Source organism: Quercus robur, chromosome 8 (assembly GCF_932294415.1).
Source record: "Quercus robur chromosome 8, dhQueRobu3.1, whole genome shotgun sequence".
Lineage (NCBI taxonomy): Eukaryota > Viridiplantae > Streptophyta > Magnoliopsida > Fagales > Fagaceae > Quercus > Quercus robur.
In genome coordinates, this window is record NC_065541.1 from 64,636,537 (window position 1) to 64,663,013 (window position 26,477).

A 26,477-nucleotide genomic window follows, 5' to 3' on the forward strand; every position below is an offset into this window, starting at 1 on the left:
TCCAATCAAAACAGATTCTGGGTGGGACAAGTGACTGAAAATACCAAACAGTGAAGCTTGCAGCTCACATTTATTTATTTATTTATTTATTTATTTAATTCTAAATCCAAAGCTTTTTGTAGAGTAGAAAAGGCAAAATAAATCCTATCTTTTTCTTTTCCAATGGTATTTCAAGTAATATTCTCTCTCTTGTGGGTACCCCAAAAAAAAAAAAAAAAAAAAAATTCCTTCTAATCATTATGGTATGTTTAGACCATTTTTCTTTCGTATGAAAACCGAAACAAAAACACCCCACCCGCCAATTTGTCATGCAGAAATGATTAGAGATATAGTGGTAGTTGCAATTTGCTGAGATGGTAGAATTGGAAGCGTCTAATCCTTTAATTAAGACCAAACAATTATAAATACGCAAACAGAAAAGAAATTGGGTTTGTTGCCCATGGATTTGAATCTAAACACGCTGTTCTCCGCATTAATTATTATTTATATGCGTGGAGTTCAAATTTTACTATGAGATAATCATCTTGGTAAGACGAGCGAGTTAATTCATATTTTAAAAGGAATCTCATACAATCTCACGCGACTATAAAGAAAGAACGTATGATAGAGGTTTCATATCCCACATATGATATTTTGTAGCTCAATTAGCATTTCTGGTAAACGCTTAGGGTTTAATTCTTCTTTTTTACGCCATAACTATTGAATATTTTTTTCAGCGCTATACAAGTTACCATTATTTATAACTTTTTTATGAAGAATAGGGCCTAGTAACTCATCCCATTAATCATTACTATCCCACCAATCCCGAAGTTAATTGTTTATTGTTGGCATGTTTAGGAATAGTCGATCATAGTGCTTTAGAAAAAGGAAAAAAATGGGGCTTAATTTTTGAATGAAATGCTGCATCACCTTCCTTTTTATGATGTTTAAAATTGCATTGAGAAGCGCATTGGATGGTGAAATGGGATTTGATAGGTGCATTAAGATTAGGATATATAAAATGGTCCTGTAAAATCACCAAGATGGGGAGCCATGCAAATTACCATATAGTATTATTTATTAGTCAACAGTCAGAGAAAAAGGGAGACAAGGAGCATATTAAGGAAAAGTTAAATAAAGAGTAGGAACCGAGTGAGAAGTTGGACCCTCCACCCACTAAAAGCATGTTTATTTTAGCTCATGATAAGGGGAAAATAGACGTTAATGGAGGTTTTAATAAAGATCAATTCACCAATTAAATGTTTTGCTGAAAAACTTTTGACTAATTAAGACCCCTTGGTCACTAAAGAGCGGTTCAACCAAATTCTTCTAAGCTTAGTGTTATATGTTTTTTTTTTGGGGTCAAAGTTCAAATCCAACAAATCCCTCGTATTTTCACAACATGTGTTATTCCTTTTGTTATTTGGCCCTCCATTATGTTCATGTGAATGCACACCATGATAATTAATGCTAAAGAATTAGGGAGAAGAAAAGAAATGAAATCAAAAGGACGCCGCATATTGCACCTTGTTTTACTTTATCAAATGATACAAATGTGAACATTATTGGTGATGGGTACTATCTAAGGTTGATGATATCCAAATAGAAAAGAAAAATAAAATAGTGTTTAAGAGAAAAAGTGGAAGAAATAAAAATACCATGATTCGGCTGGGTGACAACCAAAAAGAAAAGAAAAAAAAGCCCAAACATTTACATTTTAATTATTTTAATTTGTGTTACAATAAACTCGAAATAGAACATATTTAGAATTTTCTCCAAAAAAAAAAATGAAGAAGTATATAAGATTTATATTTAGTTTGTGAAAATAGTTTTTCTTATTAAATTTAACTTGGTAGAAGATAGAGTTGTTTTCTACTAAAATTTTATGGAAAACAACTCAATCTTACATGAAACCAAAAAAGAAAATTAACTTTATCTCATGCTAAATTAAATAAGGAAAATAGCTCTATTCCATGCAAAACTAAATAAGAGAAGTCAAAAGATAGCCTCTTAATTCATTTTAAGGTTACTAACAAATATAGAAAAATGATATGGTTTTCTATTAAATGATTTTTGAAAAATGATTCAATTTATGAAAAATGTTAATGTTAAAACAAATGGAGTGTTAGTATAATAACCCTTTAAAACTAGGGTAAGTTGTGGTTTTCTAAAACAATAACTCAAGGAGTCTCAACTTTTTTCACATAATATTTCACAATTATCAAGTTGAAGTTAATAAAGAGATGTCCGTGTTGATCTAGATAAAAATCAATAAAACCCATATAAGTATTTATAAGAATATCTTAATATAGTAGAACCTCTTACTGTCATCTTTTTTTTGTTTGGTTTTGTGCATGCATTCAAATATTAGCAACACTACTTAAAGGCCTATTTTTGTTCATTAAAGTGGCAGAATGTTGTTTTGTTTTATTTTTTATATAATAAATTGATAATACATGGAAAATCTTGATGGAGTAGCACTAATATTTGTTATTTTTGATAGAGTGGCAAATTGACATGGTTTACAAACTTTAATTAGCACCAAAGTGTTTTCTTTTTTTGAAAGAAATTGAAAATGATTTTGATCAACCATCACAAAATTATAAGGCAATTATATAATCTACTTTTTTAAGGGCCAGTGGATTGAACTTTAATTCATCTCTTTGAGGGGGAATTAGAAGTACCACTGAACCAAGAGGCCTCTGACAACATATCACTCTCTCTTGAATATTTGAAAAAATAAAAGGTTAGAAGCTTTAAAATGTTATATTTCTCCTTAATAAAAATCTTATATTCTAATTTCGTGTTTCAATTTAATGTTTCACTACCTTAACATGATACATTTTCCCCTTTTATAAAGTAATCAAATTTTAAAATAGAAATAAATCAAACATAATAATTAGATACATTTTCCCTTTTATAAAGTAATGAAAGTTTAAAATAAAAATAAATCAAACATAATAATTGGTGGAACGTAAATATTAAGAGGGAGACAGAATTTTGATTCCATTCCTCATAAGTCAAAACTACCAAGGCAGATTGTAGGGTACCCAAGAAACAAAAAAGCAACTAAAGAAACTAGTTGAAGCTGAAGCTGTAATCTTCAACAGAGACAGCCCAATCTTCAAACAAAATTTTGTTGTTTCCTCTGCGGTGGATTTTCATTTTATCACGACTCAAACTTTCTAACTTTTGTGAGTTCGAATGCTCATTCAGTCTGGGGTTAGTGACTCGCAACTAGACAGTATGTCTGTGCCGAAAGCATAGTGGTCACTAAAGAATAAAGATTGGAATTACATAGTTTTCACTTTTCATTTTCCATGTGTTTATATTTTAACCTTTATTATTATTATTTTACTGGTTGAGGTGGGTCGGATTTCTAACTTCATTTTGTACGAGCTGTCCTGTTATTAAGCATCACAGTCCTAGAATAATTGGACACGACTTACAAGGATTGGAATTGTGAATAGAGTAATACTTGGGGTTTAATTATTTTTTTCACGGTTACCTATCTGAATGATTGAGACACAATAAAATAGACATAAATGAGACATCCAGGTAAATATGTTCTTGATTCTCGTTAAAAACAAAAGGGGTTAATATGATTTTGTAAATGGTAAAAAATGTTAAGACTGAATGACAGGAGGATAAAATCACTATGTCATGGATTGCGACACAACATTTTTTACGATTATTAATAGGATGGGTCGAGATCATTTTACCTTTTTTTTTTAGAATCTAGATCATATTTATCTGGATGAGCACAAATTCTTTGTATATTTTTGTGCTTCACTTTGTATAGACGGCATGATTGGTAGAACCAAAAAAAAAAAAAAAAAACAACAACAACAATAATGGAATTGATTTATATTCTAACTTTTTTACAAGTTTTAATAGGGAAATGTTAACCAATCCCTTTTAGAAGCTATTTTTAGAAACATTTTTTTAGGAGAATGATAAAAAAAAAATGTTGTTGATAATTTTTTAGATTTTTCATAAAAGTTATGTCTAAACTTTCCTTTTATGTTTTATTAACAATTGTGCTAAGGACATCCGTTAACATGACCCGTTTTAATATAATATGATGCTATTGATGTATAATAAAAGTAATAAAAATGAAATAGACATATGCCCACATCATGTCGTATTCAGTGCATTGAAACACTAGATGCAAACCAAACCCTAAGAGCACTTACATCAATAAGTGCAAAATGGAAAAAAGTGCAAAAATTTACACAATATAGCCTATAACTCACACGCATTAGATAATGTATTATTGTGTAAATATCCAAACTTACTACAGTAACCGTGTATATTTACATGGTTACTGTCACTTTGCAAATCAATATATCATAACACTATAAATGTATTTGATTAAAATATACTACTTTTTTATCATTTAATTTATAAATAAAATAATTTAACATGTATTTGGTTGTAGTTTATTAGATTTTTTTAATGTATTAAAATTTGAATGATTGTTTTTCTTTTGTTTAGAAATCTTTAAATTATTAGTATTTTAGTCATTATATTTAATGGGTGATAAATTAATTTGAAAAATTTAGGTTTATGGACAAGTTTAAGACTATTGACTCGTTCTTTAAATAAATAAAAAAGATAGTAATTTAGAAATAGTTCACTTTTGGGTTCTTATTATTAAATTGTATGTATATTACTATTAGTATGGATATAATTAATATATACATAGAGAAAAAAAAATTATTGTCTAATATTATGTTTGACCCCCTATAAATTCCTGGTTCCGCCATTGATTTGTGATAATTGAATATATATATATAAACAGTGAAAAATGTGGAAAGATTTGGGAAATTGAATTCTCATAATTATTTTAAAATAAAATTACAACTTACCCACATGTGATTTGATTGAAATTTAAGTTGTAAATTCCTGGTTCCGCCATTGATTTGTGATAATTGAATAAAAAAAAAAAAAAAAAAAAAAAAAAAAAAAAAAAAAAGCAGTGAAAAATGTGGAAAGATTTGGGAAATTGAATTCTCATAATTATTTTAGGATAAAATTACAACTTACCCACCTGTGGTTTGATTGAAATTTAAATTGTCCATCTGTAGTTTGAAATTCCATGATACAAGTGTTCCGCTCGTTTATTTTTGATCTTGTATTTTTATGTTTTTTGAGAAGAGAGACATAAAAGTGAAACAAAATTACATTATTTAGCTATGTTTTTAACATAAATGAGTAATGAAAATCTAACTAAATTACCCTCAAGTGAATAAAGTGTTAAATTCAAACCATAACCAGCTAATCAAATCATATAGGAATAAGATGTAATTTGCCAATTATTTTACTAAGATTTGGATCTGCCCCTGTACATAGAGCCACAGGGTAATCTAACCATTTTATATAGCATACTCTCCGAGACAAAGTGACAGAGGGAGAGAGAGAAAACAGAAAAGAAAATAGTAGAACAAGTACATTGATAGAAGCTAAGCCAAAGATCTCTGCTAGCAACTGCTAACAGAAGACACAGTGAGACAGAGTTAAAGAGAGAAAGAAATATAAAGATTTCGTGCTGTGTGGTATTCACTTTGTATTCTCGGTTTCTTAAAGACTAGCATCAACGGTTGCTCTCTGTACTGCAAAAGTACCTCTCTCCCTAATTCACTCTTTCAGGTGCTCCTTTTTTGTCAGATCCCGCTTCTCAAAGCCCAGGAATCAAGCTTCAAGAACCAACTACCTTGGCTCACTCTTCCTTCGTTGTATCCAACTCAAAGTTTCCCTTTTGAGATAGTGGCACTATTTTCTTTATTAGGTTCTTTCTGTGTGTTGCCTATTCCTACGGATAAAGCCACATTTAATAAGTTGTTTAGGTGAGCGAGTGAGAGAGAGAGAGATAAGATTGTGTGACAATTAAGGCACTGACTGACAATATTGGAATTGTGTGTGACTTTTACGAGTCCAATGCACTACAACTCTACACAGATTGTAACTTACTTGGCAAAGCTGTAACAGACGGCCAAGCCAATAAAAGAGTCGTAGTTCTATTACCCTTCACTCATTTTTGTTTCTTCAAAAGGCGAAAAAACGAGATAAAGCCCAATTTCTATGCTGCTCGAGCAGTTAAAGAAGGCAGCTGATTGCGGACTGTCACACATTTGTCATTAAAGTGTTGCTGGCTCACTCTTCTTTTCACAGTATAAATTACCTACTAGTTGTGACTGACCTCTCAAGCACAAAGCCACAAAGACTGAGATTTGGGGTATCTTCTAGTCTTCAACATAGCAAGAAATGTTATTTTTTTAAAGAAATATTCTTGGGTTTCAAGTTTTGAGCTTTGTCTGATTTTACTTTTAATATATGTTGCAGATCTATTTGTTGAGTCTGTAAAAAATGTTGCCTCAGAAGCAAGCAGAGGAAGCCATGGTCTCAAGCTCCAACTTGACTCAACATGATGACAGGGACGAAGAGATGCCAAATGAGTCTGGTTTGGGGCTCAAAAGCCTTCTCTGGCATGGTGGTTCTGTCTATGATGCCTGGTTCAGCTGTGCATCCAATCAAGTAATACAAAAAAAAAAAAAAAAAACCCAAATCATAATTTGGATTCATAACACAATTTTCCTTTAGTTTGTCATGAAAAGATTGGCTTTTGATTGGTTTTTTGGTTATTGGTTATACAGGTTGCTCAGGTTCTGTTAACACTGCCATACTCTTTCTCTCAAATGGGTATGCTTTCAGGGATTTTACTGCAAATCTTCTATGGTATGATGGGAAGCTGGACTGCTTACCTGATCAGTATCCTATACGTTGAGTACCGGAGCCGAAAGGAAAAAGAGAATGTCAGCTTCAAGAACCATGTTATCCAGGTAAGTTTTTCAACACCACCACCATCAATCACCAAAAGCAATACAATTTCCACACAAGTCAAATTTACAGTCTGAATTTCAATGCAGAAAATGACCTCTTCTTTTTTTTAATAACCTTTTGAATATTTGGACAGTGGTTTGAAGTGCTTGATGGTTTATTGGGTCCGTACTGGAAAGCCGTTGGGTTGGCCTTCAACTGTACCTTTCTCCTATTTGGTTCTGTTATTCAGCTTATAGCTTGTGCAAGGTCTTCTTTTTATTTATTTCTTTTCCTTCAATTTATTTAACTCCAAAGGGATAATAAGAAATGGGTTGTGCTTAAATTACTTAAAATTTTTGTTTTGTTTTTTTGGCAGTAACATATACTACATAGATGACCATTTAGACAAGAGGACATGGACTTATATCTTTGGAGCCTGCTGTGCCACCACAGTGTTCATACCCTCATTCCACAACTACAGGATTTGGTCCTTTCTTGGGCTTGGAATGACCACCTATACAGCTTGGTATATCACTGTTGCAGCCCTTGCTAATGGCCAGGTAATTAGGACTTGACTAGTTTCTGGGTACTGTTTATTATGTGTTATACTTAGATTTCTCAATTAAATTCAACCAAAAGTTATAATTATATGGAATTGCATTGACTAATAAGTCAATAAAATATGTGGTTGTACTGAATTAACCTAATAATACACATGATTGAATTAATTTAATTGAAAAGTTTAAAACACAACACCTATGGCTATGCCTATTCCTAAGTTTTGACATTTTATTTTTTATTTGTGCGCTTGATTTAATCATAAGCTCCTCATTTTTATTCATATATGTTTTTATTTTTTAATCTGGTTTACAGGTTGAGGGTGTAACACACTCTGGCCCAAAAAAGTTGGTTTTGTATTTCACAGGCGCTACCAATATACTGTACACTTTCGGCGGGCACGCCGTCACTGTGTGAGTTTGATACCTTGATTCAATTTTTTTTTTTTTAATTTATTTTAAGAGATCATATATAATGCTATTTTCTTTTTCAAAAAATCAGAGAAAATGTAAGGTAGAAATTCATTGCATGGCGGTTCCTTTTAGAAGCTAGCAGGCCATTAATGGGTTATGAGAAAAAACTCAAAAAGGACAAAATTATGAAATAAACTATTTATTTGAGCCATTAATGATCTCTATGTAGTAAAATCTTAAATGCACGTTTGGAGGCTAAGTTATACTAAAAGAGTTGTTTTTTCACAAAAATAAAAAAGAGTGACATTAATTTTTACAAATTGATATATTCATTTTAAAACACAATAGAAAATATAATTTTTAAAAATTCATTGCATGGCGATTCCTTTTAGAAGCTAGCAGGGCATTAATGGGTTTTAAGAAAAAACTCAAAAAGACAAAATTATGAAACAAACTATTTGTTGGACCCATTAATGATCTCTACTCTACGTAGGTTTTTTTTTTTTTTTTGGGGAGATAGAATGATCTCACTTTAGGGATAAATTTAGTTTTACAAATTGATGTATTGATCTTTAAACATATTACAAAAATATAATTAATTTTCTTTATTAATATTATTAATATGATATTCTTCGTATGAATCGTTACATCAATTTGTATATTTATTTTTTTAAAGAAAGTTAGTAGTAATTTTAATATTTGTTTAATCTTAAAAAAAGAAAAAAAGAAAAGAGAGATCTTGATTGACTTAAACCCTATGCTTTGTCGTTTATAATAGGTAGTGAAAGTCAGGTTCCATCAATAAAATAAAGGTTAGCATAGCATAGGATCTGGTCTTACTGCCATCAGTTAATACTGATGACTGATCTCAAAAGCTTTGTCAGTAGGCTTTCATTAAAAATTGCTATGCCATTATAAATGGGAATTCGATGTTTATGGGGTTCATTTAATGGGTGTAGCAAGAATCGCGCGTTAAATATTTCCAAGTGGGTGGTTATGTATAGTTCATTCAATTAATGGGGTTTCTTAATAAAATAGTGAATCTTTCTCTCTATTTCTTTATGAGGACTTGATACGATTTTATTGAAATCCATAATATTTGTAAAATTTATTAAGTGTTCCACACTTAATTCATTGTATCCGGATCAAGTCAGGTCAAGTGCTTAAGATTTGGCATTAACTCAGTCCTCTGTCTCTCTACCTTTTTTTTTATCTTTCTAATCCTAGTCAAATTCAAAGTATTAATATATATATATATATATATATTATATTCCCTTATCATCTCAAATATATATATATATATATATATATATATTATATTCCCTTATCATCTCAAATTAGATATCACTTTTTACTACTCTCAAGTGTTGCCCCTTCTCATTGATTCTTATCTCTCGTTCTTATAATAAAGGTTAAATGATTAAATAAACTACTTTCTAACAAATTAAGTTTTTGGGATCAAGTGCTAGTTTATCATGGTATTATATCAAGTAATAGTTTTAATCATATCTTCATTTTACCTTCCATTTAATCCCTCACAGTTTATTCATTTATTTGATGGGTGGATCCGTAAGTTACTTTACCTAAGGAAAAAAAAAAGTCTTCATCAATCTTTTGGGGGAAAATAAAAGGAAGAGGGAATTTATATATGATAACTGGCATGTGCGATGGGTGGAACTAAACTTTCTAGGATCATGTTATTTACAGGGAAATCATGCATGCAATGTGGAAGCCTCAGAAATTCAAGTACATATATCTCATTGCCACTCTCTATGTATTCACCCTTACTCTTCCATCTTCTGCTGCTATGTATTGGGCCTATGGTGACCAACTCCTCACCCATGCCAACGCCTTCGCTCTCCTTCCCCGGAATGCATGGCGTGATGCTGCAGTCATTTTGATGCTCATTCACCAGGTCCATACATCTTCCCTATATGACTAAATTGTTGTTACAAAATTAGGCTAATGTACTAATTTAGCCTAATGTTACTAAAGGAATTGCATAGAGTTTTTATTGAAAGAGCTATAATTGCTGCTAGATAATAGAGACATGCATGTGAAAGACCTCAGTGAATACTCACAAATTAACTGGTAGTATTTAATAAATGACCCATAACATGATGCTAAAATAGCTATTAATTTTACTATAAGGCATTAGTTTAAGAGCTATTTTTAGAAATATTTTATTGGGAGAATGATTAAACAATAAATGTTGTTAACAACTTTCTTATAGTTTCTATAAAAATGATGTTAAATATTTCCTATTATGATTTATTAACAAATGCCCTAAGGCATCAGTAAAAACATGAACCATAAATGACCCATAACATTATACTAAAATAGCTATTAATTTTACTATAATCTTGCAATCTAAAATGACAATCAATGTAATTGATGTCATGTCACTTACTCACTTTAATAACATAAGAAATAAATGTCAAAATTACTTTTTTGTTATTGTAAACACATTAGTTTGATAGACTTATATGTTAGAATTTGTAGTATTCTTAACATTATTCTTTGAAAACTGGATGTTTTCCTTGTACAAAATTTACATGTTTGAGCTAATGTATTACATGTGTGATTTGGCAGTTCATAACATTTGGGTTCGCTTGTACGCCATTGTATTTCGTGTGGGAGAAAGTTATAGGAATGCATGACACAAAGAGCATATTTTTGAGAGCACTGGTGCGGTTGCCTGTGGTGATACCAATATGGTTCTTGGCCATTATATTTCCTTTCTTTGGTCCAATTAACTCGGCTGTGGGGGCTCTTTTGGTCAGCTTCACCGTCTACATCATCCCCTCTTTAGCACATATGTTAACTTTCAGATCTGCCTCAGCCAGACAGGTAAAAATGGTCCAATCTTTCCACTTCTTATCATCATTTCTAACCATTGTGACCACTCTTAGTCTTATCCAACTGGCATTGTCTAGTCCACCATGAAGTTCTTTAGTGCATTTCCACCTGCCTCACTTTGAACCCATAATGACTATAACAAATGTGATGGATACACATGCTTGTAGCTTACATGGTGACCAACCAAATAGTTTCCATGTTGATGTTGGGGGGGTTGGGGCACATTGGTCATTTAGACAGTTATGTTGGGTCCTAATTGCTGTTTAGTGTTTATTAGTACTTGTTTAGGTAATTTTATTGACTGAATTATTAGACACGGTTCTAATTTTAACTTCCTAGGAATTTAGTGGAATCCATGCTGGGTCTATGAGCTGTTAATCACAAAATCAGGGCCTACCTAACTATAGTCTATGGGGTTATGGCTATAGATTTTCTGGTAGCCTGTCAGTTAGTCAGTGTCAATGTTAGTACTAATTACTTTCTAAGATTCTTTAGAACTTCAATTCTAAACCCTTTTTTTTTATCCTCTTAAAAGATTGGAAACTCTGTAGTTTTACACCGTTTCTTGGAGTAAAATTCAGAATTTGTGTATGGCATACAGTAGTCTCTATGGCTTTGCCTTTCTTACACTCACAATTTGTCTACTAGGGAGCACATGGAAGAATCCAAATATGTGAGGATACAAAATCAAAGGGTGTTACCTAAAATGAGAAAATAAAAGGGGATAGTTTTAATTGATTTAAGGAATCTGCATATGAATCCAGCTTTCAATTTTGGCTCTGAAGTGACTTACAGTATCATTAGCAAATTCTAGCCCCAATAATTCTTTTGGAATTTTATGAGACAAAGATGAGTTTGGTGGCATCTCCTTGTCATTCAGTTATTAGATACCATCACATTTCTACTTTTACGTCTTGGAATGCTATTTGGGCCAAGCTATCTAATAACTATATCTGTGTTGACCCTACTTAGTTCATCAGTCTTGGTCGAAAATACAGCTTCCAGTGACTGCAAGCTAACACATGGAACAGACTCAGGTTATAAATAAAAGATATAATGTAATTAATTAAGTACAGATTGGATTAACAATTTGAAAGTAATTTCTTTTAAAATTGTTTCTGCAAAATCTTAAAGTTTTTTGCTCTCGAAAACAACAGAAATACTAGCAATGTGCTAATCAAATATTCAAATTGTGCCTAAAGCTTTATGGTACACTTCTTTTTCTAGTCCTCTGATATTTAATGGAGTAACTTTCGTGTATGCAGAATGCGGCTGAGAAGCTTCCATTTTTCCTCCCTAGCTGGACGGCCGTGTATGTGGTGAACACATTTATAGTGATATGGGTGCTGGTAATTGGCTTTGGATTTGGAGGATGGGCTAGCGTGACCAATTTCATCAGGCAGGTTGACACTTTTGGACTCTTTGCCAAGTGCTATCAGTGCCCCGTCCGAGCCCCAACTGGAAGTCACTAATGCCACTCATGTATTATATACATAAGGAGCATCAGCATTTCCCCCTAATGTGGTGTGCTGTGTTTTCCCCTTCTTTTTGTTTAACCTACAGTGTTGTGAATGGTGATGTTTCTTTAGTAATTTTGATTCCTTCTCTTTTAATAAGTGAAGATATGTTCAAAAGATGCCAAGGGAATGCAAAGAAAGTACATTTATATTTTGCAAGATCTCCAATGTTGGTTTTTGTGAATTGTGGTAGGTTTCTAAATACTAAAAAATGTTGTGCCTCCAATTTTTTCAAAACACCATCTTTGATTATAAGAAAACTCTGTGGAGCACTGAATTGAGGTATCTGCTTCACATGGCTTGCACATTGACAAACTTCTGTCTAGCATCCAGCTCCCTAGCATGTGAGTCACATGAATACAAAACTGTATGATTATGATTAATAATCTATATTATGCCCCCTTTGACTGGCTCTTTTTTTTTTCTTTTCTTTCCTCAATTCACATGAACCCATAACTTGTATGTCGTTTTGCTGCATAATTTTGTTCTCTTATAGGGTTGACTAGTCAAATTACAATGGATTAAACTTGGGACCCTTGTTGATGTGGATGGTGGCTTGAAAAAGTTGTTTCCATGTGTTTGGTTTTTGTAGCTTTCATCTTTATCACCATACTCTGAATTGCTTCTTATCAAGCCTCGTTTATTTATTTATTGCATCTACTGGTTATGCTAATCATTGGCATGGGGATACACAAAGACAATGACAAACCAAAGATGATAGAAAAAAAAAAGTTATTCTTTTGAGTTGGGAAGGAGCAAAATGGTCCAACTGCCAATGACATATTATACTACATACATTTTGAATTCTCCAAGGAACTTCTATTCTTCACCATAAATATGGAGGACCAGCATATCCCCCTCACCGACAGTCCTTTAAGACCAAATTGTAAATAAAATCATTTAATGTCGTTTTCAATTTCACCGGATTGGATCTTCTCAAATAGTCAAATTAACTTGAAGTAGAGAGAGTTCATTTCGTGGTTAGTAACATTTAAAGTTTTAATAACAATTTTTACAAGACATTTTGTATCCCTTTAAATTTCTGATATTTAATTTAAAGATACATTTTAAATGAAGAGGAGGCAGTCATATGTTTTCCAAAAAAAAAAAAAAAAGGGAGGCAGTCATTGTTATGCTCTTCCCATTGAATATGGCCTTCAAATGCACAAATTATCTTTAGAATAAAAAGGTTACAATCCCTGCCATAGATATCAATCTTTGTTTTTTGTTTTTTTAGAGCTTTTAATTCCTTTACACATCTATAAGATGATGACAGAACAACTTTTGGAAAAGTTTTTAAGGAAACGAGAGGGCATTACCTGATTGAGTCACTCGTTTACGTCCTGTTCTTATCTTCTTTTCTTTTCTCCTTACAAAAGCATATTTCTTTACACTAACTAAAGTGTGAAAACAGCAGTTTTCAACTTTTTTTTTTCTTTTCCATTGTTGTGAGGACAGATGATCCATATTATTGAGTATGAGTTATTAACAGTAAGACTATCCACTGTTTAACACACAAAGTTTTGTCTCATCATCATCTTATTTTATTCAAATTTTTCTCATTAGTTCAAATTAATTGGTCTTTTTTCTCAGAAATACAATAAACAAGTCCAACTGAGATTCAATATGAAAACGTGTGTGATAGACATTAACATGATAATGAGGATTCTGGGCTTCGAGCCTTCAATGAAAATACGAAGCCCTGGCCCTTTCTTCTTTTCTATGTTAAAGGCCTGCATTGGGCTTGGATGTTATAGGGAAATGTAGCCCATATTACATAGGGGAGCTGCATCCATTGTGAAGTGAGGAGTGCTACGTACACAATATTTTCTATAAGTTTGGGAAGAAAAAAGAGGGTTGTTACATAATTTCTTTGAGTTTTGACAAAGTACACCAAAACTGATTGAAGTCTTGGTCTAATGATAAAGAGCTATCATCATTAATAGACGCTATAGGTTAACTCTTTTTTTGTTCTTTAAAAAAAAAAAAAAAAAAACTAAAGAAATGCAGCATTATTATGGCCCAAAAAGTAAAGAAAATACCCTCATTGGTATTGACTCATTGGATACAGTCCATGGATAAGGGGCTTTTTTTTTTTTTTTTTTTTTTTTTTTTGGTATAAGCCCCAAAACACATTCACTATACCAGACCTCCAAGTCCACCAAAAGTAAAGACCCTCATAAACTACTAGTACTAGACACCAGAAACCCAATTACCTCAACTAGCAGCATACAAAAATTGTAGATTACAAAGGACCCGTGGCTAAAGAAGCAAAGCCGCTATCAAATTTGGGCAACTCATTTTCCATCTTTGCTACCTCTTTAAGCACTTCCACCTTAGCAACCTGCTCTTTCTCAACCTGTATCTTTAGGCCCAAAATAACACTTTCCAACCTACTCATCTCCATTCTATGAGACTCAGCCTTGACCTTCAATCTCCTGATCTCCAACTGAGACAGTTTTTGCTCAACCGTCACCTCTGTTAACTCCACCAACCTTTTCCTCAGCTTAAACACATTGTAGCCTAAACTTTGAAGCTCCTCCATAGTCTTCCACAGCTCACTGGCTCTGACCCAGAAAACATTTGCCGTCAAAGAATGTATTTCTTCAACTGTTTCTTCAAATGCTCGATCCCACCCTGCCATTAAATTCTTCCTTGCCGCTTCAGAGTGACTACGAAGCTGAAGAAAATGAGGACTGTGAGGAATGCCTTTCAGGATTCGTGAAATGCGTATTAGTGGTAAAGGTGGACATGAAACTGATTCAGAATTTTCTTCTCTCTCTTTCAGGGTGTTCTGCTGATTGAGTCCACTGTCTTTTCCTGAATTCTCTGCGTGATCTGAGCCTGCTACTTCAACCATTTTTTCTGCATCGCAATGTTTAATGTTCAGACAAATTAACTCACATGCAGTCTCTTTTTAAATGAGTTAGAAATTTAGAAAAGTGACCAGTTTGAAGTTACATTCGTCAATTAAAATACCATGATAAATTATTCATAAAAAATCAACTATTTATTTATTTTTATTTTTATTTTTTTTTTGTGTTAAAAGGGATTTTATTGCAAATTGAAAGTACAGAACAGAGACTTCAAAGAGTTACCAACTACAGACAACATAACTTGACAACCACCGCTACATCTAACAAAGCTATATCATCCCAAAATCTTAAAATTTTAGAAAAAAAAAAGAATTCTACAATACACACCAATTTTAATAGACTTAAATAAATAAAAAAAATGTACCATACTACCAATAATTAATTTGGTATAACTTAAATTAATATATTGTTTTATTTAATATATACTCTATATTGATATGTGACTAGTTAAGATTAAGTAGAAAAAAAAAGTAGATATGCTATCAAAAAAAAAAAAAAAAACAAAAAACAAAATTAGGCCAAAAATACATGGTTGGTATATAAAGTTTAACTCATCACTGATTTTTTAGTCCTTGAAATTCAAAATACCTATTAAAAAAATTTATATTTATATTTATATGCAAACATAATCATAATAATTGCCTATTACTAATTTCGTATTTACCATAATTATCAAATTTTATATTTATACAAAAAAAAGAGTGGAAAATCTTTTTGTTTTTTGAGATAAAATTTCCCAATCTAGCAATGATCATGAATTCAATCATTATTCTAAAATTAATAGTAAAATTTAATTTTTTAATCACGATTCTAAACATAATGGTAGAAACCATAGAATGAGCTAAATTTAAAAACATAATGATTATAATCCAAAAAGTTTTAAAATTGTATGCAAAATAAATACACGCAAGCATTGAAATTACCGGGAGTAGTATGAGGAAGAACTGATGAAGTAGCGAACGAAAAGGGATTGCAAAGCGGTGTAGTTGGAGTGTAATTTGACAAGTTTTGATTTGTTGCAGAAGAAACTGTGTGAGCCCCGAAAGATTGACTTCTAGTTTTACCTCCTTTCCTTGTGACTCTACAAATCCGACAGTCTCTTTTGTCTTTGACATCAATGGTTCCTGATTATAGTAAACGTTGTTACAATTAGTTTGCAACTTTGCGAGAGAGAGAGAGAGAGAGAGAGAGAGATGAAGTGATTACCAGAAGAAAAAGAAAGAGATTGTGTTGCTGCGAAAACGAATGAGTTTGTGTCTGCCATGGTTGATTGGTTTCCAAGTTCAAGAGAGGCAATTGGTATATCAAAGAGCATATATAGTACAGAATGGTGTCCCAAGGCTTAGCTTTGCAAAGAAGGAAAACACAGTGCTAGCATGTGTTTTCTTTTCCCATAAGCTTTTATTTCAAGTGTGATAAGTAAAGCAAACATTGGTTTACAGTCTAACATTGGAGGACCAATGGTTGAGCTCAATTTCAACCGGGTCTTTTGCTAAACTTCTTGTAATACGTACCAACTTTTCGAGAGTAAAAACTGAATAGAGAAGGAATTAAGGAGATGATAGCAATCAACCGTATTTGAATTTATCTTAAAGATTATGGTACTTGATTGAGACTAATCATATGATCCTTATCAGTTATTTGAATTTATATTCTAGATAAGAAAAAAGAAAATGTTAATAAATATCCTTAAGGGCGTCGATTTATGAATTATTTTAAAAAACTTTCTACCAAAAAAAAAAATTTGTTCTGACGACTTTTTATATTTAAAAGTAGTGTTAAAACTTTTCTAAAATTTATTGTTTGCATTATTTATTTTATTTTTTTAAGAAGTTGCATTATTTCTTTTTGTGAAAGAAAATTGTATTATCGATATATGTGTAATACGTGTGGAAAGTATGTGAAAATACATGTAAATTTTCTCTTAACTTGAGCCAACACTATTTCATAGCTGTATAATGGTTAGGAAAGGTGACCACTTAGAGTTTTGGACCTACATTTATGAGTTTCATGGAAAAAAAAGAAAGCTACTTTAACTTTTATAGGGAAAAAAAATCACATTATCTAAAATAAAAAGCCGCCGCCCACCACAAAACAACAAAAGCTTAGGATATATATATATATTTTTTTTTTTTGAGTGAGTTTTAACTTATAGCATCCGCTCCTGATGATAACTCTTTATCATCAGACCAAGACACCAATAAATTTTTGGTGTAGGCGGGAATTGAACCCCAGATCTCTTATACAACCATTAAAGACTTTACCAGTTGAGCTAACTGAAACCCACCAAAAGGTTAGGATATTGTTATGCAAATTATATAGGTGTGGTTGATGAATGAAAAGGCTTTAGGCTCAATTGATTCATATTGTTGCTTAATGATAAAAGATTGACTAGTTAAAAGTTGGTTCTAAATTAATAAGTTTAAATTTTTTTAAGAATACAAATCTTTTACCTCACTTTTTGTATTTTATTTTATGCTCCACCAATCACGATATGTCATGTGGTTAGTATTCTTATTATTATTATTTTCAATTTTAAACTTAAGATTATTTTATAAGGAAATTTAAATAGATACATGATAAATTATGATGGATGAAACATAAGTGGAACTCAAAAAGTCGGATAGAAACTTTATATTCATTTTTGGGGTTAAATGTTGTCCTATATGTATTGACTACTCATCTCAATTAGGGCTTTCCAAGGTTTTTTTGTTTTTTTGTTTTTTAATATAAAATAGAAATCCTATTCTAGCAAAGACTTGAACTCAAGTGTGTGAAACTCTCACTCTTAAAGACTTCAATCCTGACCCTTATCCCTTACCTCATAATAACTTTGTATTTGTGAAGTAACAATCATACTTAGGTTGTGCAATTGTGGTTTTCCAAAGTATCAATTTAATCTCTCCAACACATATATAAACAACTAATTTGGAGTATGATTTCCTAAAAATAAACATGTTTGCATTTTTGTTAAGGACATTTAGGGCTATTTGGTAATGTAACTAGAACAACCGTTTTCAATGATTTCCTAAAAATAAACATGTTTGCATTTTTGTTAAGGACATTTAGGGTATTTGGTAATGTAACTAGAACAACCGTTTTCAATGTTTAAACATTATATATATTTTTACACACTTTTTCATCCACATATATTTCAAAAAAATATAAACAATGTTATTAGAACAACATTATCAAATGACCCTAACATTTTCCCTTTTGAGTTTAGCCAAAAAAAAAAAATCCTTTGATAAATAGGAAAAAGAAAAAGAAAAAAAAAACATTTTTTATTCCGTCCCTTACATCCTTTCGAGCTGGAATCACAACTATTCATCTGGGCCGTCCAGTCATTCTAACAAAACCTCCATTGCCGGGTCCACTGCAAAATAAACGGTCCAGATTGATCTAAAAAAACAAACAGTAACTGCTCATGATCCTAGGCGTCTAGTGAATCTTTCTCAGCAACGGAGCTGACTAAAGACACCGACAAATGGCTCCAACAGGCGGTGGAAGAACGCGACAGGTCCGATACGTCAACGTTTCATTTCTTTCCTCCACTCCACTCACCCCCCCTTTTTTTCTTCTTTCTTACAAAATTTTCTCGAGAAAATTTTCAGGTGGGTTTAAGACGCATCGATGCTGCACTTGATGCTTTACGTCCCATGGGTTTCGCTGAAGATTTGGTTCGCAGTACCATTAGTGAACTCCTCGAGGTCAGGGTTTTAAATTGGTCGTTTGGCTGCTGAGAAAACTCGGAAAAAGAAAAAGAAAAAGTGTTTCTGGTTATTGTGTTTAAATATTTGGATATGGGTTCGGGAAATGTGACATCTTTTTGGAAGTGGATTTAGAATGATATTGCAAATATATTTGTTTTCTGGGCAACCAAACAGTGATTTTTAACGTTTATTGTGTTTTGTGTGATATATGAGGAATTAGGATTTTGGTTCAGGCTTATGGCGGAGATGAAGGGTGGGCTTTTATAGAAGAGGCTTCATATAAGTTGGTTATTGATACCATTTTACCAGAAAGTGAGGAATCTAAGCGGGAAGATACTCAACCGAAACTTGTTGGGAATTTTTCAACCAAGGTAATGGAGCTTTTATTTGTTCAACTCTCTTTCATGTATTATTTTATCAATTTAAAAATCTCTTTACGTAGTAGTTGTAAAGTCTCTTGTGGTGAATGAATGATAAAAAGTAATTATCAAGAGCAACTTTATAAGTTAAAACTATCTCTAAAAAAAAACTTTTTGTTTGCATATATTTTTAAAAATGTAAATTTAATGTGGTTCTTTATGTTTGTATACTTTTTGTTAAATTTACTTAACTGCTCTTTTGGTTTGCTTACTGCTGAGGAATGAAAAGAAAAGAAACAGGGAAAATTACATTATAAACCATACATCTTAGGGAGCGTGTCAAAAGTTTTAAATTAAAAATTGAATTTTTAGACTGATTCAGATCTTATAGTTCTGCTAGTTTCAAATTGAACCCATAATTTTAAAATCATATTAATTTAAACCCTATAATTTTGTTTGATTGGGGATATAAATTGATTGAAATCATATAAATGATAGACTGTGTGATAATATCACACCTACCAGTGCCTTCTTCAGAACCACATCTAAATGATAATCAATACCATAGCATAGAAACTTATAATAATCAAGGCTGGCATGATTTCAACAAGCTTTTCTTACAGCCATGATAGATAATTCCTGAGTGAAAGCAGTTTGTCCTTTATTCAAAAGTCCTAAAGATTGTAGGTTGTTATGAAATTTAGTTCAAATAACATTTCCTCTTTTCAATTTTCATAGAGAATAGAGTTGCGGATGAAGTCATGGTTACAAGATCCACTAGGTGTGTGTGTAACTTATTAATCAAAGAAGTCCTAAGAGAACAGAGAATAAGCTTGTTCTGTATATGACATAACTATTCTTAAACAATCTTGTAAAGAACTGCTTTCTTGATCACCACATTTTTGGTAAGTACTTTGCTGATCATCCCATGAAAGCTCATTTAAATAAGTTGTTTTACATGAAGGACCATGTTAGATGTTTTAGTTCAATATATCCTGTCATTGCATGTTGTTTTCATAATGCCATTTTGTGCTTTATATGTTTTTAATAAGAAATTTAAAATGTGTATGGTTTGTCCCGTAGACATAACGATATGATAATGGGTTCAGGATTTGTGCATAACTCTATTATTAATTACATACCTGATTGGACTGTTTAAAAATGGAGGAAGAAACATAAATTTAGATCTACAAGAAGTAAGTTGGAGCACATTCTTCTTTAATGTGATTGTTTGTAGCTCCCATGTTCACTACTTTGTAGTTTGTACCTGTTTCCTAAGAATTGATCTTAGAAGTTACCAACACCAAGACACATACCAAATCCGGTCAAGGAGGTTTCACCACATTTCTATGTGCCTTTTTCTTACTCTATGCTTTGAGAGTGGTTTGGTTGTGTTACAGCTTGTATGGTGGATTCCTTCTCTTTCTTGATTGTATTGGGCCATCCCTGTAGACTTGTTTATTAGATATGATTTAGCTTTATGATCTATTTTTATATGCATTATGTCATATGAGGTTCAAACATTTCCTGCAGACATGTGACTACATGTCTATTTCCTTTCTAAACTGCAATTTGAGTGTTAATGTAAGTATATAGTTCCAAGTAGCTGTCCCAAGACTTGGTTTATTTCAGCATGTTATTTGTCTATGAACAGTAATGTGATGCTATCTATTATTACAACATAATTCCCTGAATTTTGAAGGATTTTACTTTAGACGAGCCTGGAGTACAATGTCATTCCCCAGATGTCCATTCTATGCAAATCCATTCCTTGCACAATCACTCCCCGCCCCCAAAAGACATCATGAATCGTTCTCTAAAGGATGATGCATCACAAGAGAAACTCAGTGCACCGATTCAGTCCCAATTTTTTGATTCCCCACCACTTGTTGACATTAGACCTGTGACAGATGATACCTTACAAGATAGGCTTGGAGTACAGATGAACTACTCCCAAATTGTAAATCACTCTCTAAAGGATGATGCATCACAAGAGAAACTCAGCGCACGGATTCAATCCCAATTTGTCGATTCCCCACCACTGGTTGACATTAGACCTGTGACAGATGATATCTTACAAGATAAGCTTGGAGTACAAGTGAACTACTCACATATCAGTCCTGTAGTAGCTGACTCTGCAAGTATGAATCCCCCACCACTGGCTGACTCTTGTTTTGTTGGAAGGCGTAAACCTTGCTATGGGTGGATAAGCAGTGATGATGATGAAGATTTTGTGTATTTAACGCCAGCCACATAAAATCATCATTGCCTCTTAATGATGATAAGATGGTTTAATTTTGTTAAAATTTTCTTAATGGGTTGGAGTTGATATCTTATGCTCAATTGAATGTGGATTTGTGGGATGTTCACCATTGTCAATTGTATATGTTAATGTGATGTTCCAGGTGTCTGCCTACGTGGCATGGAAATAATAGTTTATTCAGTTCATTAGATACATTAGCAATTTTCATCCAACATTTAACAGTATGGACCAAGTTGACATAGCATTGAAAGGTTAAGGACCAAATTGACACAATTGAAAGGTTAGGGACCGAATTGAAATATGGTGCAAATTGCAATGGATAAGGACTAACTTTGTAATTTACCCAAGATTTTAATATGATGTTACTTTAGATTTTCCACTTCTTAAATATTGCAAATTTTCCTACAATTTTATTAAGGACAAAACTTATATGCACTTACTTCAGTGTTCTAACATATAATATAAGTTTTCCAATTAGATTCAATTGTATGATTTATTGACCAATACAATACAATTGTAGTTATGCTCTTATTTACTTTCCCTCCAAACTCTCAATCATAATACAATAAAAATTCTAGTGCAATGTCTTCCTTGATTTTAAAAGGTTACAAACAATATAGGATTGGGTTAACTATTTTGCTATTTAAGGGGATTGGATACTGAAAGTCTGAAACACATTTTCTATAATATCTTACTAATGTAACAATATTGATTCTCAACACTGAGTAGAAGTTAACTAGTTCTATACATGTTCTATGTACGCGCTTATATTTATTGGTAAATTAGACATGAAAATTAAAGTGTCATTTGAGTGAAAATTCATACCCGAGATAAAATGTGGGATATGAAGTTATATATAATAATTTTTTTTTTCAATTTGTTTATTTTACTTTTTATATTTAATTCCAAAGTATATTTTAGCTATCTGAGTATCTATCAAATAGTCTTAATTGATCTAATTAAACTACAAGTAGTGCTAAGAGTTTAGTGGTTATTTTTTCCCATTTTGGCAGGGTTTATTTCACACTTCCACACATGCCCAAATTGGACAGAACAGGTGACTTCAAGTCAATTCAATTCGCATAACGTGTTCAACAAGTTTTTTATTTTCTTATTAAGAACACAGTGTTGTTAGACTTTGACTAGAATCCAATTGCACTGCAACGCATGGCAATCCATGGCCCAGTGATTACATGCTTAGAACAATATTTTATTAGTCTCTGACATGGCAACAGGCAAGTTTGCGCATTTGGTATTCGGAATCGGCACAAAGAGAGAGAGAGAGAGAGAGAGAGTCTGTGTCTGTGTTGTGTAGCAAATACTAGCAATGGCTCCGAGAAGAAAACACAAGGCTGAGTTTCTCACCCGCTTAACATTTTCTTGCACTTTCTCATACTTTCGCGAGCTTTCACACTTTCTCACATTCACATTTTCCTTACTTATCTCTTATTTTCTCAGCCCTTTCAACACTTGCCCACCTCTTCTTTTCTCTTTCCCTTCAAATGGGTTATCTTCGACTCACATCAATATTCTCTCATATATCTTCCCAAGTTCGAAGCTTTTTATAATTTTCTCCCCTGTTCATATTTTCTTAGCAAAATTTTCGCTTTCTCAAACTATTTTCTATTAAGTTTTCTTTCTCACTTGCATTTTCTCATTTCCTTCTTTCTTTGGTTCTCTTTTGCAGGATACACGCATGGATGGGGCCCTTGAACATATGCGTGAGTTTGGATTTTGTGATCAGTTGGTTAGAGAAACTGTGAAAGAGCTTCTGAAGGTGGGTTTTTATTTATTTGTTTTTTGTTTTTGCTAAAGCAAGGACATTCATGGGGTTTAGTTGTATTTGACATAAATAAGGTGTATTTTACTTCAGGTTTATGGAAATGATGGGTGGTACTTCTTTGAAAGTGATTCTTACAAGGTTCTACTTGACGCCCTTCTTGAAAAACAAAAAAATGGTGAGCAAGGGGAGGTAAATATTTACTGTTCTCTGCTAACTCTTTTCTAAAAAATAATAACTTTATATGGTTGAAATTTTAGTTATAAAGTAGATATATGCATGCTGGATATGTCAGTTTAGTTCTTGTTTTCCTGTGACAAATTAGGAAAAGAAAATAATTTGTTTTTAGAATCCAGTTCCTTGGTGATTGAAGATTTCCAATTAATTGAGCCTATCACACATGTGGCTTAACAGGGCAGAACTTAAAAAATCTAAACAACCTAAGGTTAAAAATTCAATTTTCCTCCTTGGCAACCACACCTAGGGGTGAGAGCTTCATTGCTGGAATGATGGAGAAACAGGAAAGAACTTGGATATCAAATGGTGCATTAGGACTTAGAAATTCAATCTTCCCTTGTTTTGTGTAGACAAATTTTAGAGTTCAAATATTTGTGAAAAAAAAAACTTTATTATTGTTAATTTCCCAAATATGCGAGTTGAAACTACATCCAATCCAGTGGAAGTTAAGTTTGTTGTTCTTTCTAGTCTTGTGCAATCACTATTTACTAACCATAAAAAAGCCTTCAGATTAACTAAAATGCAAAGAAGGAACTCTTCCTACTCCAATAGGTGCTGCAAACTTGCTGTTGCTGAAATTCTTTCTATTTCCAACAGGCGTGCATTTTGGAATTTCAAAATCTTAGGAAAGAGGCCACTTTGTTAATATCATCAATGTTAAAAAGAAGTATAGTGCATGTCTATCATGTTTTAATGTTTTAAGCTTTGAGGCCTAGGATTAATACAATGGACCTGTGTCTCATTGCTTTGTAAGTTTGTTTGAGATTATTAGAGTTGCTACCAATCTTCCTAACGAATGCTCTGGTTGACTCTTTTGCATTTTTCTGCGTTGTATTATAACTTTAGGGTCTATTGATGATAACTTTTATATAGCTTGATTTGGTGGCTGATCTATGTTGTGAACTGCTGTTTTTTATGCTCTTGAACTGAAAACATTATCCTGTTATATTAGTGCTAAGTTGCTTTGAAAGTCAAAAGAAATGGCCCTTCCCCCAAGTGCTGTTACTGTTCTCATATTATTGTATTTGTGGTATTTTTATTATTATTATTATCTATTATGCTACTAATTGTGTGTGTGTGCGCGCGTGTTTGGCTTGTAGTCCTGCTACTCTTGAGATTAAAAGCTGACTTGAACTTTGACCTAAAGTAATTAATTCTACAAAGAATATTCATGATGCTAATTCTGACCTTGAATCTCAATAGCAAGAACATTATAAATACAATTGCTTACTTTTCATGCACTCATAAGTATTAATATATTTTCTTCTGAAGGATGCGTCACAAGATGATACAGGAGGCAGAGATGATATCAAGGCACTACCTGCTGGGCCCTCTCCATCAAGTGAACCTATTCATCCATCCCATTCTAAGCTGGAGGCTGAAAATGCTACAATTCAAACTAATGAGGCTTTAGACTCTGCATCACAGACTATTGAAACCCCGGGTGCTCCATCATTAACTAATCAACTTGGTAATCAACTTCCAAAGCATTTCTCAGAATTTAACTGTGTTACTGATTACTAAGTACTAACAACAAAAACTGCCCCCCTAAATATTCTCATTTTTCAGTTAATTGAGTGGGGCCGAACTGTCTTCTCTGTAAAGTCAAGTCCCATGAATCTATTTTTAGTATAACTTAAGGGTGGTCATCAACTAGTGATGTAATCTTGTTTTCAATTTCCTTCCATTCAACCAAGCAAACTTGGAGATAAAAGTGCTTTAAAATCAACAGATATAGCTTCTCATGAATTGATGATGCTGTAACATATTTGCACCAAACATCGTTTATAATTTCCATGTTAATTCCATTGTATATCGAATGCTCTTGTTATGCAGATGGCAAGGAACAATCCTCACTGGAGGAAGGAGAAATAAAGGACTCTGGTGGTAGTAAACATCTTGGGAACAATCCTACCTGCTCTCCTCCTGGTTTGCACACCCCACAGCGGGTGGATACTCTACCAGCCTGTACACGTAGACCTTGCTATGGGTGGATCAGCAGCAATGAAGAGCAGGGTCCTTTGCATGGAACAAAAGCGCCATTTCCAAAAGACATAGCAAGGTTTCTTCTTCGAATGGATGGGCGAAGAAAGCGCAAGACCAGGTGGGATGTTAGGCCTGAAGATATGTAATGTAGCTGCCTCTTTTGTACTCCATCGACTAGATTTTTGTAGAAGCAGAAAACTTGGCTGCACTTGTGAATCCTGAATTGCAGTTGATCCTAGATAACAATAGGGTTTTATTTTGTAAACCATCACGGATAGACTCAACTGTAACTTGACTAGCTTTTTAGGAATATAGTTTAGATTTAGCTAGCATTTTCTTGAATTGTGACAACCTATGTATATGTATCTCCACTAAATTTATTAGAGTAACATTGCGTTTGACATTGGCTGAAAATGCAGCTTGTATTACTCTTTAGCTTATTTTTGATACTATTCATGAGTCCTATTGCATTTTTTGATATTATTTATGGGTCTCAATGTATTATTTCAACTAGATTTTAGTTTTTTTTACAGTACTTTTAGTAAAAAGTTTTTAGTTTCAGCTAAATAAGTTGTTCCTAAATGGACACTAAATATAATTATTCAACTAATTGATATGAAATCAAAGCAATCCACGGGACAAAGGGGAGAAAATTATCCATATTTGAAGTGTCTCTTTGGAAATAGATTATTTATATGAAATTGAAAATATTTTGTTGAAAGTATTGTAAGTAAAGTTGAAATAGTACTGTGTGATTTATGAATAATGTCAAAAAGTGTAATAGGTCTCATAAATAATAGTAAAAAAAAGATTAATAGAAAAAAAAAATTGAGACTCTTAAATAATAGTAAAAAAAAAAAGATGAATAGAAAAAAAAAAAATGGCTATTAGATTAGGTAGCCTCGGTAACTACATTTATTTCTATCGTTACAAAAACAATTTTCACAGCGATATTAGGCGTCTTTTAACAACTTGAATGCCGTCACGAAAAGTGAACTGGCTCGATATAAAACAGCCACGTGGACTAAAATAGATACCGCCAGGATATCCAAGCGATGTACACGTGTCCATTTATAATTCGTTAACCGACGGTTCTCTTAGTCCTTTCTACGATG

General features: G+C 32.5%; 4 protein-coding genes across 6 annotated transcripts; 3 read left to right on the top strand and 1 right to left on the bottom strand.

The window, feature by feature from the left end:
- Nucleotides 1–5,376: 5,376 nt before the first annotated feature.
- On the top strand, nt 5,377–12,302 carry LOC126697689 (auxin transporter-like protein 1). The gene is made up of 9 exons (XM_050394765.1): nt 5,377–6,217; nt 6,325–6,516; nt 6,636–6,821; nt 6,956–7,068; nt 7,178–7,361; nt 7,675–7,772; nt 9,480–9,687; nt 10,365–10,622; nt 11,897–12,302. The coding sequence occupies exons 2-9, from the start codon at nt 6,349–6,351 to the stop codon at nt 12,101–12,103; spliced, it is 1,422 nt and encodes a 473-aa protein (XP_050250722.1). The 5' UTR covers nt 5,377–6,217; nt 6,325–6,348; the 3' UTR covers nt 12,104–12,302.
- A 1,928-nt stretch (nt 12,303–14,230) lies between these two features.
- LOC126697690 (uncharacterized) lies at nt 14,231–16,552 on the bottom strand. Its single transcript, XM_050394766.1, has 3 exons — nt 16,231–16,552; nt 15,948–16,148; nt 14,231–15,013 (listed from the first exon to the last, which is right to left on the bottom strand). Exons 1-3 carry the CDS (start codon nt 16,337–16,339, stop codon nt 14,394–14,396), a joined length of 930 nt encoding a protein of 309 aa, XP_050250723.1. The 5' UTR covers nt 16,340–16,552; the 3' UTR covers nt 14,231–14,393.
- A 1,757-nt stretch (nt 16,553–18,309) lies between these two features.
- LOC126697691 (probable inactive histone-lysine N-methyltransferase SUVR1) lies at nt 18,310–21,547 on the top strand. 2 transcript variants are annotated; one of them, XM_050394768.1, is made up of 4 exons: nt 18,310–18,544; nt 18,639–18,734; nt 18,958–19,108; nt 20,799–21,547. In XM_050394768.1, the coding sequence occupies exons 2-4, from the start codon at nt 18,658–18,660 to the stop codon at nt 21,351–21,353; spliced, it is 783 nt and encodes a 260-aa protein (XP_050250725.1). In that variant the 5' UTR covers nt 18,310–18,544; nt 18,639–18,657; the 3' UTR covers nt 21,354–21,547. The 2 variants fall into 2 exon arrangements, with proteins under 2 accessions (XP_050250725.1, XP_050250724.1); XM_050394767.1 differs by having other exon boundaries at nt 18,971–19,108.
- A 1,032-nt stretch (nt 21,548–22,579) lies between these two features.
- On the top strand, nt 22,580–25,776 carry LOC126697692 (uncharacterized). Of its 2 annotated transcripts, XM_050394771.1 has the most exons (5): nt 22,580–22,710; nt 23,047–23,136; nt 23,233–23,331; nt 24,649–24,847; nt 25,213–25,776. In XM_050394771.1, exons 1-5 carry the CDS (start codon nt 22,687–22,689, stop codon nt 25,506–25,508), a joined length of 708 nt encoding a protein of 235 aa, XP_050250728.1. In that variant the 5' UTR covers nt 22,580–22,686; the 3' UTR covers nt 25,509–25,776. The 2 variants fall into 2 exon arrangements, with proteins under 2 accessions (XP_050250728.1, XP_050250729.1); XM_050394772.1 differs by lacking the exon at nt 22,580–22,710 and having other exon boundaries at nt 23,116–23,136; nt 23,233–23,317.
- The last annotated feature ends 701 nt before the right edge of the window (nt 25,777–26,477 follow it).